We start from the raw sequence: 14,791 nt of genomic DNA on the forward strand, positions 1-14,791 counted from the left end.
CGACTATACTAACGCCCCATGACGACATGGTCGCGTGGCGTTCTTGAGGATGCGTCGTGGCGAGGTTATGTCAATAAGAGCTTGCCGCATATCAATAACGACGTTAACTTTCGTCAGCCGTTTATGCGTCCTTAACGTCGATGGCGAAGCAACAAAGTGGAGTAGAGCGGATCTCGGCTGCCCACCCCCTCCTTTTTTTTTTTTTTGCCGAAGCGGAGTCCTATATGGTGCTGCTATTCAGGACATCCACGACGGCCTGGAACATGGCGTACGGCTTCCACTGGTAGGTTTCGCCCCTCACAGTGAAGTTGGCGCCCAGGCCGTCTTCGCCCAAGTCGTCAAAGACGACGCAGCGGTCGTCGGGGTACGCCTTCAGCATCTGCTCGACCTGCAAAAGAGTGGTCCCACCGAGGTTCGGGCGATTCTGTCTGACAATGTGGGCTAGGCATTGCGTTAGAGTGCAAGTCCTACAGGAGGGCCCGTTGAATCGGGAACGTCGGTGGCTACCCATTGCAATAATTAAGGGCGCTAACGGAAGCCGCGGCTTTTGACAGATCGCGATATTGACCGCGTCGGGAGGGTAAGAAGCGATTCACGCAGTGACGTCACTAGAGAGGGAGGGTAGGGGGGAGATTGTTGGACTGTCCGGGATGCAGCCCTTAGGGGGGTGCAGATGGGCCGTGAAAGAGGGGGGGGGTTGAATTGGCAAATAATCTCGCGTCAAAGAAGCGAAGAGGCACGCGGTCACTGCACGATGTACTGACTACAGGAAACAAAAAAAAAAGATCGAAAATTTGTAGGCACGTCACCCTTACCAAAACTTCATGACTTAAGGTGCTTTAGAACGTTAAGCTAAATGAAATATACACAGGAACGTAGCCCCTGTGAGGCACATACAATTTTGTATTGCGGATACATCCGCGTAGTGCTCGTTGTAACTGCTGTAGAAATACTTCCCCGCCGGGACAGACGGTGCTAGCGGATATATTGGGAGGTAAGCGTAAGTCTTTGCTTTAAGTTAAGCTGCTTTATAACAACATTCGTTCTACCGAGAGTGTGCTAAACTTCACTTAAATATTTTAACAATCCCTGACGCCATGGCGCGTTTAGTATGGGGCAGTACTAGGCGATGTTGCCACCCGTCTATATTCCATTATTCAGTGTAGCACACAACAACACAATGGACAGGCTACAACACGACAGCACGGGCTATGTGATGCAACAGTTGTGCACGAAGCACCAAATACCACGAATATATTACGTTTCACACTTAGCAGTCAACGCCGCGGAATGAAGATAGGCAACCGTAGTGCTCTCATAGAAGTTTTAACTCATCGGCGACGCCTTGCATGGAATAACTACTTCAGTTACGGCTGTAAACTGAAGACGTAAAATTACATTGAGCCCGAAACAATCCGCACCATCCGCGAGGACGGTACTTTTGTCTTCTTGAAAGTTAGCTTACCTTCGATCCTCTCTGTGACAACATGGCGCCACGCGTTTGCAACGCCATCCTGCTTGTTTGTCGCCTGGTACGCCTACAGTCATCTAAACTGCGGTGTCGATAGCGTAGTTTTCATGCTACACTACGGCTATAAAATATAGCTCCCTGCAGGTGGGCGAAGCTACACTGTTTCTACACCATAAAAAAAAAAAGGCGACTTCCCTACACTAGCTACACTCGTGTAAGCTAGTGTAAGTACAAATAAACTAGCCCCATTTTATAGAGTAGCACAAACACACAGTGTCGTACGCGTACCTTGTATTTGAGTGTCTCGGCCATGTCGTACGCGAAGAAGCTGAGAAGCTTCTGGCCGGGTGGCGGGTGGCGCCAGTAATGCGTATGCGTGACGTTGTCGTAGTGGTAGACCATGTTCTTCTTCTCCACCGGCAGCTTGTTGCCGATGGGGGCGACGAACTGCACATGCGCGGGTAAATACTAAGGGGCCATGGACACGCATCACGGTGTGTGTCCAGGCGTCTCCACGCGGATACGTTCTTGAATCCTAACCCTGTTTTCAGGTAAGGTTAATTTCAACTCCATATATACTAATAGGTAACTCTGGCGGCACAGGCTTTCTACACACAGAGAAAATCTACTAGACGGAACTCTGGTGTTACGATCATTAGGCTGCGATTGAGACAATATTTAGTAGTCAGATTTGTCTAATCTTCCCGCTCGTCTCTACCAACGTTCTTGCGGCGTTCTTTATGCCGCTTTAGCTTATTTTTTTATACATTGCAAGGTAATTAATACCTGCGCCCGTTGCCAATCGTTGCACTTATAAGGCAATATTTTGTTGGAAACGATGAATTTGCAAAATGACGAACAGGTTTGAAGCTTCAAAAGATGAAGTTTAGGAAAAAAAATCAGCGCGCCTTCCGTCATTCCAGCGCTGACTGTACCATCCGTACATGCACGCAGCTCCCGCACGCACTAACGCTAGAGTTTCCCCTCGAAAATTTTCTAGTGAATTCTGTTGGCGTTAACGTCTACGGGAGTGGCAAGTATACGGTGGGTCAGCCCACGCGGGAACGATGAAAAGCCCGGGGGCCAAATCTTCGAGCTCGGGGTTGCAGACGTGTTTGCGACGTCATTTATTATGCTTTACGTTTCAAAACTTGAACGCACTCACACTAAACACAGGAAGGAAGTCGGCCTCGGCGCACACGCCTGATCATTCATATTCACGGCGTTTATAACGCAACAGGTTACTGAGAGTTGCCAATTTGGAAAAGTCACAAAGTCGCTCTGACAAGCCAGAATGCTGAGGCTCGCGGGTGAAACAAAGGCACCTCTCCTCTTCTCCCCAGGCACAGCTAAATTCTGAACTCGCTGACTTAAAAGTCTATAGCGACATTCATAGATGGCCCTGCGATTGCCCAGCGTTTCATTTTCAACGTTCTCTGACCGCACGGCACCACGGAATGTCGGTCAAGGAAACAGGGTCACCGTGTTTCCAGAATTTTCCCGTTTCCTGTGTACACGCACTATGCGGAAAACAACACCCTCGAGGATGGATTGATTGGATGTCGAAAGACACGTCTCGCGCCCTTGCTTTTGCTGGACATTTCGAAAAGTGGGCGTACTCGTAAGCACAACACCCATAGTACACCATTTCTGTAGTTTCGGGTTGTTAGAAAGGTGTTTCGTGCGAAACATGCACCTCGCAGAATTTAAGGGTGCACGCGGGTACTTCAACATTTCAAGCAAGTAAAAAAATAATGTGTCTACATGCCAGCGGTTTACGCCAAGTCATTGTTCAAGCACGTCATACGGTCACAGTAGGCTACAGATGTCAACCTGCTATACTTCGTGTACTTGGGGTCCCCGGAAGTGAAGTGAAATGGAGGTTGCTTTTAAATTTTATTTGTACCCTGCCTTCGCTTTTTAGCACTGGCTTTGTTAACGTTGTTCCAGCTCGCTGCTGTTTTATAGAACAGCTACCAATCGTCAGCAACTCACAGCGCGCCAACCAATGACAGTTGTTCAGGCGCTATAGTTCGTTCTGGTGTAGCGTCGGGGCCGGCGCAGTGAGCGTTGAGCTGTTACGCGCAGTATCGGTTGGAGTAAACTCTCGCACGTGCATGTGGAGCAATCTTCTACAGATATCAGAACACAGTATCTATTGTGAAAGTGGGGCAGGTTGCTGACAAAGTGGAAAAAAAAAGAACTGTTTTGTTCTATTCACCACGCTGCCTTCCGCTAGCGTCGCTCAAGTTCTTTCACTTTGGTCACTGAGCACGCGTTGATGGGCGAGTTGGTCATACATGATTACAACGAAGGCGCCAAATAACACAACGGACGAAGAAAGGCAACGCGGGACACCTACGCCTGCGCCTACGTAGTTGTCCCGCGTTGCCTTCCTTCGTCCGCTGTTTTATTTGGCGCCTTCGTTGTAATAATTTGGTGCGGATTTATCGAAAAACTGAAGCACGGAAGAGCGTGGCCTCGGCCTCTCGGTGCGCCTATAGAGGAGCCACTGAATTCTTAAGGTGTTCTATTGTTCCTTGTAATTGTGTTATCGGAGCGGCCCAAAGCTAACATTATCGACTGGCAATCTCTATGTCAAAAGTTGTAAAGCAATCTTTACAGCTTTTTTTTTCGTCAGTTCATTATTTTATTTTTGTAGACGTCTCGGAGAGCACATGGGAATTACTTCGGCGGAGGTCCAAAATATCACGTTAGCGATAGAGTAAGATATATCTCGGCAAAAATAAAGCGCAGTGCACATTTCTCCAAAACACACGTTGAGGGAAAGGATGTAAATCCAAAAAAAAAAATTCATCCTCTCAAATCCGCGAATGAGTTCGCCTTAACACACTTTTTTATGGGTGTAAGGGGATGAGTTATAGACATGAGAAAACACCCTTAAAGGTGCAATTTGGCCTAACGTGTACCTTTCGAAGCTCCGTTACTTTCTATCATGCCTAACTATCTTCACTCCAAAGCCCCGCGCTTCGCACATCCCAGACTTGCACGTAACGGATTACACGCAATTAATTACTGGTAATAGTATGTGACATTGTTCTGGTTATTTTGCGACTTAACGATTACACTTCTGAAACGGTGACGCTCACTGTGCGTGTCAATTACTGTTTTTTTTAAGTAACGAATTACGTGTCACTTGCTACTTTATTGCCGAGACAAGCTGTAGGCGGTGCCGCAATTTGGCGAACCAGAATTTCGCCGGAACGACTGTAGTCATTCCGAGATCGTGCCACCCGAGATCGTACCACGCAGCGGCTAGTCCAGGCAGACAAAACTGGGAGCTGAATATTTGCTTCGTCATGTTAACGCTACACCGGATGTTGAACGACGACTCGAACCGATACTGGTGTGTCTCGACAGCGACGACCATATAGGACGTTAATGTCAGAATATTAGCTACACGGAGGAATTTTACGCGCCTTCCCTTCTGACCCGATCGGGAGCGGCTTCTTCCAGTTCCAAGAGCGACGAAGCGCTGCACATTACAGAGGAACCGGATGCTGACTAACGGCAATATCTCGTGCGCGATATGTCCGCATATGTTCCAACACCGCCCTAGAGTTCTATAGGCGCCCACATCGAGAGAGTTCTCATTGTTGCTGCTGATGTCTTCCAAGACAAGCATACGGGGGAACAAACGTAACCGATAAAAATTTTTGAGAAGCACTTGTTGGTAAAGATAAGCCATCTATGCAGGACTGCAGAGGACGCACCGAACGTACCAGGCCAGTTCTTTCTCTTTACGGTATCTGAGCAGTGTTATTAAAAGTGCGAAGGGAAGTAACGCACAAGTGATCGGTTACTTTCGAGTAATTATGCAATTGCCTTCGCGGGGCAGTAATTGGTAATTGTTATCAATCACAGTTTTGAGTAAGTAATTTTTATTGTAATCGGTTATTTTTTTCTGCAACGTGTAGACGTCAGACTCATTCTATTATTCTGTATTCCTTTGCCGCGAGAAAGTTCAAGTGCCCGTAAGGCAGCTTCGGCAGTTACGGTGCCTCGGCCATGCACCTTCCTCTTCCCCACATCTACTATGCGTTTTCTTGTCCCCCCTTCTTTTCTTCTTATACTGAAATGTACAAATAATAAGAGATCATGGTTCGTTGACAACTATAGTCGTTGCGCACGGCACAGCTAAAGACAAGGTCACTTACATGTATACAAACATATAGCTACAACGACCAAATCGACCATTATTTTAGGTTGGAAACGACACTAATAAGACACAAAAAATATGCCTGCATTCCAGAGATGCGTACGAACACTACTGTTTGAGACTAGACACAGGTGATACCTTTCACGTGTTAGTATATGTTCTCTCAGCAGCGTAATAAGCAAAGGAACGGGGATGGAGCATTGAAGACTGCTTCCGATAACGAATTCCACTCCTGTGTAGCACAGCAGGGCGGAAAAGCGTGTTTGATAACATTATAGTACGGGACTTATACTAGCGTTCCTTCAGGACACGATCTATACTAGCTCTGGCACGTAAGTGGATCTTTGACGTATTCTTGTTTGGTTTATCGCAGTTCATTAATAAAGGAAATTATTGAAAGCGCGAGCAGAGGCCATCCCGTAGTGCCCTTTGGTTCTTGTCTCCTGTATTCTGTATAGCGGTGCTGCATGCCAAGTTGATCTCGGCTGTGTGGAACAACAGGTGCAAACGCGCTTGCTCTGTAATTGTGTCACGACTGCAACATTTCGCCGCTGTGCATTCTAAGTCTCTCTCATAATAAAAAGGTTTAACTTGTCCGGTATTACGGTAAAACGCAGACGGACGGGGCGAAGGCGTAAGCGTGAGCGGTCTGCATGGTGGAGCCACCTCGTGGCGCAGTGCTCAAACAGACAGAAACGGCTAATATTGCATTAGCCGAGCGTATCCTTCGCTGCTGGTATAAATTTTCGGCATATGCGTAACCTTGTTGCTGCCAAAATTCACACCCGTAACAAAGTAAAATATACTTGGTTACTGCAATATTAGCTGTTTCTGTCTGCACTGCGCCACCAGGTGGCTGCACCATGCAGACCGCTCACGTTCACGCCTCCGCCCCAACGCCCCGCCCCATCCGCCTGCGTTTTACCGGAATACCGGACAACCTAACAAACCTCTCTGTTATGAGAGATAATTAGAATACACAGCGACGAAATATTGCACTCGTGACAAATACAAAGCCAGCGCGTTTGCACCTGTTGTTCAACAGCCGAGATCCACTTGGCATGCAGCACCGCCTGCTTTTTACCGGAATACCGGGCAAGCTAAACCTCACTAATAGAGACTTTTAGCTTGTCCGCTATTCCGGTAAACGGGAGCGGTTTGGGCGGATTGCCGGATTTGCGGGGGCGTAAACGTGAGCGGCCAGAGCGGTGCAGCCACCTGGTAGCGTAGAGTTCAACCATACAAACACAGAGCTAAAAATGCAGTAACCCACTATATCCTGCTTCGCTACTCGTGCGAATTTTGGCAGCGGCGTAATTGTGAACACGATTACGCCACTGTCGAAAATTTACACCAGCAGCTAAGCAGAATATAGTAATTAGCTTTGTGTGGTTGGGCTTTGCGCCGCCAGCTGGCGCCACCATTCTGGCCGCTGACGTTTACGCCCCCGCTAAACCGGCAAACTGCCCGCGCTTGCCGGAATACCGGACACGCTAAATGTCTCTAATGCTGCCGTACCCGCCTCCGGCTGTAGCGTTGCACGTCTTCGTCGGAGCGGACTTCGTGAATGAAGTCGATGCCGTCGACGCTGGTGTACGCGTAGTTGATCGAGGTGGTGACCGAGAAACAGAGCTTCGACCTGTTCAGCACGTTCTTCCAGTGCGGGAATTCGCCCAGGGTGTCCAGCTGCATGCAGTACGCGAATCAAGCAGTCACGTGCATTTATAGCCGCGGTGAAGTCACCACTGTCGTGACTCTGGCGGTTCGATTTCAGTTTATTCGATATCATTACAACGCGGGTAGGCCCGGGAGAAAAGGGGAAATATATTTGAAATTTGAGGGCGCCCGAGTAAACCCATGTGCACGGCACACGACAACGATTACATAAAAAAATGCGACAGACAGCCACCCGAGTTTGTTGTAAAATTCCAAAGCAACCTCACTTCTTAGCACATGTACACCCGTGAGCAAAAGTGTAGGAACTACAAGGGCGCCGAAGAAACTGGATTTCTTCGAAGTTAACACGCATAACCGGCAACTGACGATTGCGGTGGAAAATTTGTAATGCCAAGTTTGAATTGGAGTCTTTCTTTTCAAGTTGCATTCACAGACAGAGGAGAAAAATAGTTTTATCGCGCAATCCTTGGTCCGTATACTTTTGCTCACGAGCGTACAAGACAAAGAACAACTCGACAGCAAAACACAAAAGATCTTGCAGAAATACACAGTAATGGCCAAAAACATATATGTACGTCGAGAAATATTCGTGAATATAGCGTGTGATGCATTTTCAGCCCAAATGCATTCGGAAATAAGTTTGCTTAATAACATGCAGTTCCAGTGCACGACGCAACATCTGCGACGAGACAAAAACGGAACACACCACAATGACGCTTCAGTGGCGGCAGACGGATGAATGTTGACACGTTGTCTTAAAGCGAAGCTTTACTAGCGCACCCTACCGGTATTTGACGACCCTTGTTGATGCTGCTACAGAAGAGGCATGTGCGACCGACAACACGTTCGGGCGAGAATAGTAGGGACGCACTCTCTGTATAGTCCCTACGAGGCTATGTGCGCAGTAATGAAACGGGCTAAATGATAGCCACGCTTATACCCCTGTCGGAGAAGTCGTACTCCTCTCTCCCGGCAATTCATCCCTCGACAAACTTCAGACATCGCCTTCGCCCTCGTGACGTCACTGGGTCAGCGTCTGACCAGAACCGCCTAGACTGGGTGGTTCTGGTCGGACTAGATAAACTACGTAGTCTAGGTGGTTCTGGTCAGACCTTGCGTGCGTTCGCACGAACGAATGTTTGCATTTTTTTTCGACTTAGAATTGCGAACGGCCGGTGTAGCGCATAAGCTTAAGAGAGTGTTAGTTTAGGGGACGCAAGCGGCTTGCGCACGCAAGAACTAAGGGGCGCCGGTACTGCGCATGCGCAGACACGGACGTAAGGGTCTGCGCATGCGCAATTCCGGCGCCCTTAGTTCTTGCGTGCGCAAGCCGCTTGCGTCCCCTAAGCTAAACCTCTCTATTATCATGAAGAGAAATTACTCGCTGCGCGGATGACGCGTCGGACTTAGTTCTCTAGCGTTTAGTTATCAGCTTCTGGAAACATTTTGCGGGGTGGGAGGGGGGGGGTGAGGGCAAGCATATCTGACGCACGGCGTGCGGACGCAAAACCGCAGCACCGCAAGAGTCTATAGGCGACGCTACGGAAAAGGTCGCACGGCAATTCAACACTTTCTGTGCCCGCCGAGGTATGGCTTTGCGGCTGTGGCATTGCTCGAGGTCGCGGGTTCAATCGCGACCATGCCAACCACATTTCGACGGAAGCGAAAGACAAAATCACTCGTATGCACTTAGACTGAGGTTCTCGTTAAATAACACAGGGGTGTCAAAATTGATTGGTGCTCCGCCACTATACAGCGGGCCTCGTAATGCGATCGCTGTTTGTTACACGTACAGTCCCATGATTCAATGAAAGTTGAACACTTCTGCTACGACGGGATGTGCCGTGTGAGCAAACAACGCCTCAGGCAAACCACTCGCTGCGTGTTCTCTGTATTGCGCGGACAAACAGCAGTGGTGCACGCGCGAGGTAATCTTTGCCCCCAACTCATCCCTGTCGTATTGTGCTCAACGCTAAAGAAGTTAAACATTCACCGTCGAAACCAACGCCAATTACCGTCAATCTAAGCAAACAGCACAGAACGATTCGCCTAACGTCGATTCCCACAGTGCGCGGGATCTGTATAATTTCAGTTTTTTTTCCTTGTTTCACTCCTGCTTGCAAAGCCGAATGAAAGAGGTGCTCACACGCGTGCCCTCTGGAGCACGTGCCAGGTCACGTGGCAAGTGCTCTCGCGAGCGCGTGCCACGTGACCTGAGGCAAGCGCCTATTCGGCAGGACTAGCTTCCACAGTGGGGAACGGGCGAGTGCGAATAGTAATTCTAGAGACCTCATTGAATACGAATCGATTATTTCCGGAGTCGAATCGACTAAAACATCGAACACTTTCCGAACATTGGACAGCCGTTCTTGCAATTATTATACAAAATGATTTTCACGTGCATGAGTACTAAACGTTAGCGATTTTCTATTATTGCATTTCAAGTTATCCAGCATTGTTTATTCGCATGCGCATGTTTAGTCGCATGCGCCGGACTCTTCAGAGACTGCGGATGATTGCTGAATGGCCGGTAATGTCTGGATGCCTGAGCGATCTGTAGCCTGCTCCACAACCACAAGGCAAGTTTTCGTAATTCATGCCTGTACGCAACGCCCGCCGGGAATGATACATGGCGTATATTTTCTCCACCTTTATGTCTGATTGCGCTCAATTGATGTATTGAAACAGCTAGGAATATTGAAGAAAGAAAGGTCTTCCTGACGTATATATATGTACTATGACCACGTTCTTTGTTGTCTAATTAGATCGCACTGCCTTCGGCATCGGCCCCCATTTTTAGTCTGCGCTATCTCGGGCACTGACCCATACTTTTCGTCGAGTAAAGCCATACTTCCGGTTTCAGCTTTAGGCACGTACACTTCGAACGAGGGCATCTGGATTACATTTCATCATTTTTGTTCTTAGTTACTCATTATTACTGCTCCGTACATAACTGTACACTAACTTTGTGCGTCTTTTTTTGTTCCAAGCTGTGTTCTGACCACTTTTTCGCTGTCCTCAAACCGTCTAACCTGACGAGACGAAAGCGGCCAGCTACCCCTATCTCGCGAACCACATATACATCTGAAGCTGTTAAAGGAGACCTTGTCTTCAATAAAAGACAGTGACGTCATCCAGGGCGACTCACCATGCCTCGTGTGTGCGGGCCGGGTGGCATGATCGGGTTGGGCGGCGACGCAAACCGGAAGGGAGCGGTGTTTTGCACCCTGTCCATCAGCAAGTTGGGCTCGTCCGTGCTGTTGGCCGTGCTGATCCCTACGATGTCTGCTTCACTGCGTGGCGAGTAGGGCGAGATAAAGCGCGTCCTTCTTCAGCAGGACCGTCGGTAAGCGTTTCGATTGGCTGCACACATCGTCCATGCTGGCAGTTTTGTTGATCGATTTGTTAAGCTTAACACGCTTAAACAAGCACTGAACACGATTAGAAGTTTGCACGAAGGTACAGGAACCGAAGTGGTTAAAAAGGGCCGAACAAGGTATGTCACAGAAGCTGAAAGTCTCCTTCTCGAGGTGTTTTGCTTCGAGAAGGAGGCTCGCCTTCGTCAGGGCAGTCCTCAAAACGTTGGCTCAAGCAACAGTCCTTTATGGGCTGCTCCTAATCACTTAGGCGAGTACCGATAGGCCATTTTCGACTTTTCTCTTTCTTCCTTCAAATGCCAGTCAAACCCTCTAACCCTAAAAACAAACACTGGCAAATCGCGCTCTTGAAGATCTATTACGACAGACGTTTCTACGAAACAGCGGTTGAATTCGCAGAGCTTTTTGTTCGTAAGTGTCCTTTCCAAATGACTGGCCGCCTTCGGTAACAATACATCCAGCTGGCATCACGCAGGATTGGTTGACAATGTCTCTTACGCACAATTATATCGTGAAACCTTTCGTGAATACGGGCACGGAGCCCGTCTTCAAGAGAAGGCTCCTACACCGGAATTTATTGTAAAAGAAAATGCCAGCCAATCGTACGGCTAGCCAATGACGTAGAGCGCTCACGAACAAGAAGCTTGGTGATTTCGGACCCACTTTCGATAGCGGTACATCAGAGACTGACCCATCTACATGACGTCAGGATACCCTATAGTTATATCACCATTTATGCTATCGGAGAGAGGGGTTATACCACGCGATGAAAGTCGGAAGAAACGGGCAATACACTACTACTTAGTTTTTTTTTCATGAAGAACATCATCATACCTGACCTTACTGCTACGCTACGCGATCAAACTTTGCTTTGCGTCAAGACGTCACGATAATGTCGATGATGTCATATTCAGCGTTTAAGGACAAACTTTTGGATTCAAATATAACGAGTGTTTTCAAATCGTCGTACTCGCTGAGTATCAATCTTTTACGCAAAGAGAAACACGACGCAGAGTCTTCAAGACGAGTACAGGTCGGGCAGGTCCGACTAGATTCATTATAAACAATGCGCCAATGAACGAAGACACCATAAGCTGTGTTGAAATCCACACCCGAGTGACGGTTCTTTCTCGGCAACAGACACAACTCTCGAAGGCTATGTTGTTGCAGAATCTAATTTCGGTGTGACCTAATCGCGGTATGACCTCCGAGATTGGGTGGAGCTTGTGGCGCGCTGGAAACGTCTCGGAGGCGGCATGGTGGGACTGCCGGCATTGCAACAACCTGCCACGCATGAAGTTGACGCCAGGTGCCCTCGTCGTCTGCATAGGTGCTGTTTAAAGGTGACGGACAAGCAAACTACGCAATCATCAGCCCCGAGGCTTTGCCAAGATTGTTTTAACGTGGTATGTAATATTTATCTAAATTTAGCTAAAGTCAGATTTAGTCTCAGTTGGTCCTTACAACACACGAAAAAGGAACTTCCGTGCAAGTCGTCATCATGATCACCTAGCGACTCTTTGCTCATAGTAGAGGTTTCTGACCGCAACATGGCGAAATCGTGCAAAAAAGAAAAGAAAGGAGAAAAGGTTGCAAAAACCATCGACGCACTTCAAAATGTGTTTGACCATGGTCTCGGGAATTACGGCTGGGCCGAAAGGAAATATCGCCGCCGTGTGTATCAATGACCAGCTGGGATCCAGGATCGGAGTGCCGTGTGTACTGCCCCGGAAGATCTGCGATTGGAAAATGAGGATTACATTGGTCATCCTATTCGACATGCCTACAAACACATCAACAAACAAACAAAAAAAGATAACTATGTATACCTTTAAGAAATGAAAATTTTTTTGAAAGAATCAACCATCAGCCAGTACAATATTAATCTTTGCGCTGGACTGGCTCGAAGAGTTGGTCTTTACTTGCGCGAAAAATTGTTACTGTTCTGTTTGAAAGCACATGCACAATCGAAAGACGCAAAAACAATAGAGGTAGGCTAGCAACCATGGCCATCGGATGGAACTACCTGAGGAACGCAACACCCACTGAAAGTGCGCAATCACTAAATGCGTTGTTAGGTGGTCGAATTCGTACCCTCGTGGTGGCGCCCTTTGGATAGACTGATGCCGGTCTCGAAGGCTATGCTTTTGCTGGTTGAATGCGGCGGAAGCGATTTGGGTATCCGGAAACACGTCATAGACGTCGGAGCTTGTACATGACTTATTGTGCAAGCAACATTAAAAAAAAATATGTTTCTTCTCAAAAAGAAAAAAGGAAAGAAAGCTTCCGATGAAACTTTCTGAAGAAAGAAAATTTAACAGTGTCCCTCTATCAAATACATTGTGATCGCTTCTTTTTCTTCGTGGAGCACTGCAATACCCGATTTAGGGCTGATCGTACGGGTAAATTAGATATTGTCAATTTCAGAGCGGTTTCTCTTTTGCTCGCACTCACGAAACTTCAGTTTGCCGAGCATGAAGCCACTTTAAATTGCTAATTTGGATTTCGAGGGACCACACGCAGACATAGGAAATAATAAATTTAAGAAACAAAGAAACTCAATATCCTTCGTGCTGGAGTTCTTCTGCCGACTACAAACAGGAAACGTTACACAACGCTCTTGAAGATGAGTTCGTTTCAAAGCCCAATCATTGTAGAAGGCACTGGAACACTTTTGTGGTCATCCAGATTAAGACAAATTCTTAATAAATTTATGTGACACTAGGTTATGCTCTGGAGGGGCCTTCATCCTGCAGTGGACATAAAAAAATGGGCGGATGGTGATGTTCTGCCCTCTAGTGTAAAATGGTGCTCATGCAGTGGAAAACATTGTCCAGGTTAACTAACATGTATATGTCACTCTTCAAATGCTGTTGAAGCAACGTTTCTTAGTTTAATGGAAACAGATGATGGCCATGTTAACCCTATAACATGTTGGCATGAATGACCCGTAGACAGAAAAGAAGCGAAGAAAAGAGATACAGGAAGAAGGAATTAAGACAGAAACTTCACTAGATTTTCTAAATAAGGACATGCATTGTGTCATTTGCTTATCTCCATGCAGCCGCTAATTATCAATCTTACCACATTTGATCCGAGCAGTACAAACCCTTATCACCCTTTACTGGCGGTTATCAATCTTATAGTACTAGATCCGACTCTTATCAACCGTTATCGACCGTTATTGGAATAGATCCAACCGTTATCAACTTTTATCGGTCGTCATAAATTATCTCAATCTATTCGATCATTATCAACCTTTATGTGCCCTTTTCAACTTTATCGGGCATGATCCGATCCTCATGGACTCTTATAGACTGTTAACGTTATTGAAATCGATCCACCTCTTATCGGTCATAATTAATCTTATCGCAATCTATCCGATCGTTATCAACCCCTATCTGCCCTTATCAACCTTATCGGACATGATCCTATCCTTATCAACATTTATCGGTCCTTACCGAACTTATCGGACTTGATCCGACCCTTATCGGTCCTTATCAATCTTGTCAAAATTGCTCCAATCATTTTAAGCCGTTATCGTTCTTTTGCACCTTATCCATCCGCGTCGAACCATTAACAACCAGGCCAAGACCCATATAACGCCTCGTCACTCCTTATCAAATCATTGACTGTTTATCTGTGCTTATCTGCTTATCTGTGTTGCCCGACGCGAAACGCATACTGACTGACCGAATTGCCACCGATCAGAGATCAGTGCAATTCGGTCAGCGAAGGACCGCTCCAACAGAAGGTGTATCCCTCGACCACCGAAACACATCGTGTTTGGCATTAAATTTTCGCTAATTCAGAAACATTGCCAATGTATAGAATGTTCCAAGCCGGCACTACGTGTGGTCCTAGAGACTGCTTTTATTCCGCCAGAACCAAACCTCTCGACAAAGCCTTCATAGAAACAGTTCTTCTTTGACGTTTGCGTTGTTTACCGCCGGTACAACACATTCACACGGTACAGATATATTCACCCTCTGAAAGCAAGGGTGTTTGGACTAGTGGGTAGGACACTCGGCTTCTCAGTGTGGGGTCGTAGGCTAAAAACTCACCATCGCGAACGTTTTTTCCTTG

The 14,791-nt window shown here is 47.2% G+C and overlaps 1 protein-coding gene across 1 annotated transcript in view; it reads right to left on the reverse strand.

Annotated features, from left to right (window-relative positions):
* Positions 1-220: 220 nt before the first annotated feature.
* LOC142591335 (uncharacterized) overlaps positions 221-14,791 on the reverse strand; it is a 43,927-nt gene continuing 29,356 nt past the window's right edge. The window contains exons 11-15 of the mRNA XM_075703661.1: positions 12,317-12,441; positions 10,477-10,621; positions 7,170-7,337; positions 1,760-1,918; positions 221-388 (exon numbers count right to left, since the gene is read on the reverse strand). Of these exons, the coding sequence (XP_075559776.1) occupies positions 221-388; positions 1,760-1,918; positions 7,170-7,337; positions 10,477-10,621; positions 12,317-12,441 (765 nt within the window). The remainder of the gene's footprint in view (positions 389-1,759; positions 1,919-7,169; positions 7,338-10,476; positions 10,622-12,316; positions 12,442-14,791) is intronic.

The sequence above is a fragment of the Dermacentor variabilis genome, chromosome 8 (assembly GCF_050947875.1).
Source record: "Dermacentor variabilis isolate Ectoservices chromosome 8, ASM5094787v1, whole genome shotgun sequence".
NCBI lineage: Eukaryota > Metazoa > Arthropoda > Arachnida > Ixodida > Ixodidae > Dermacentor > Dermacentor variabilis.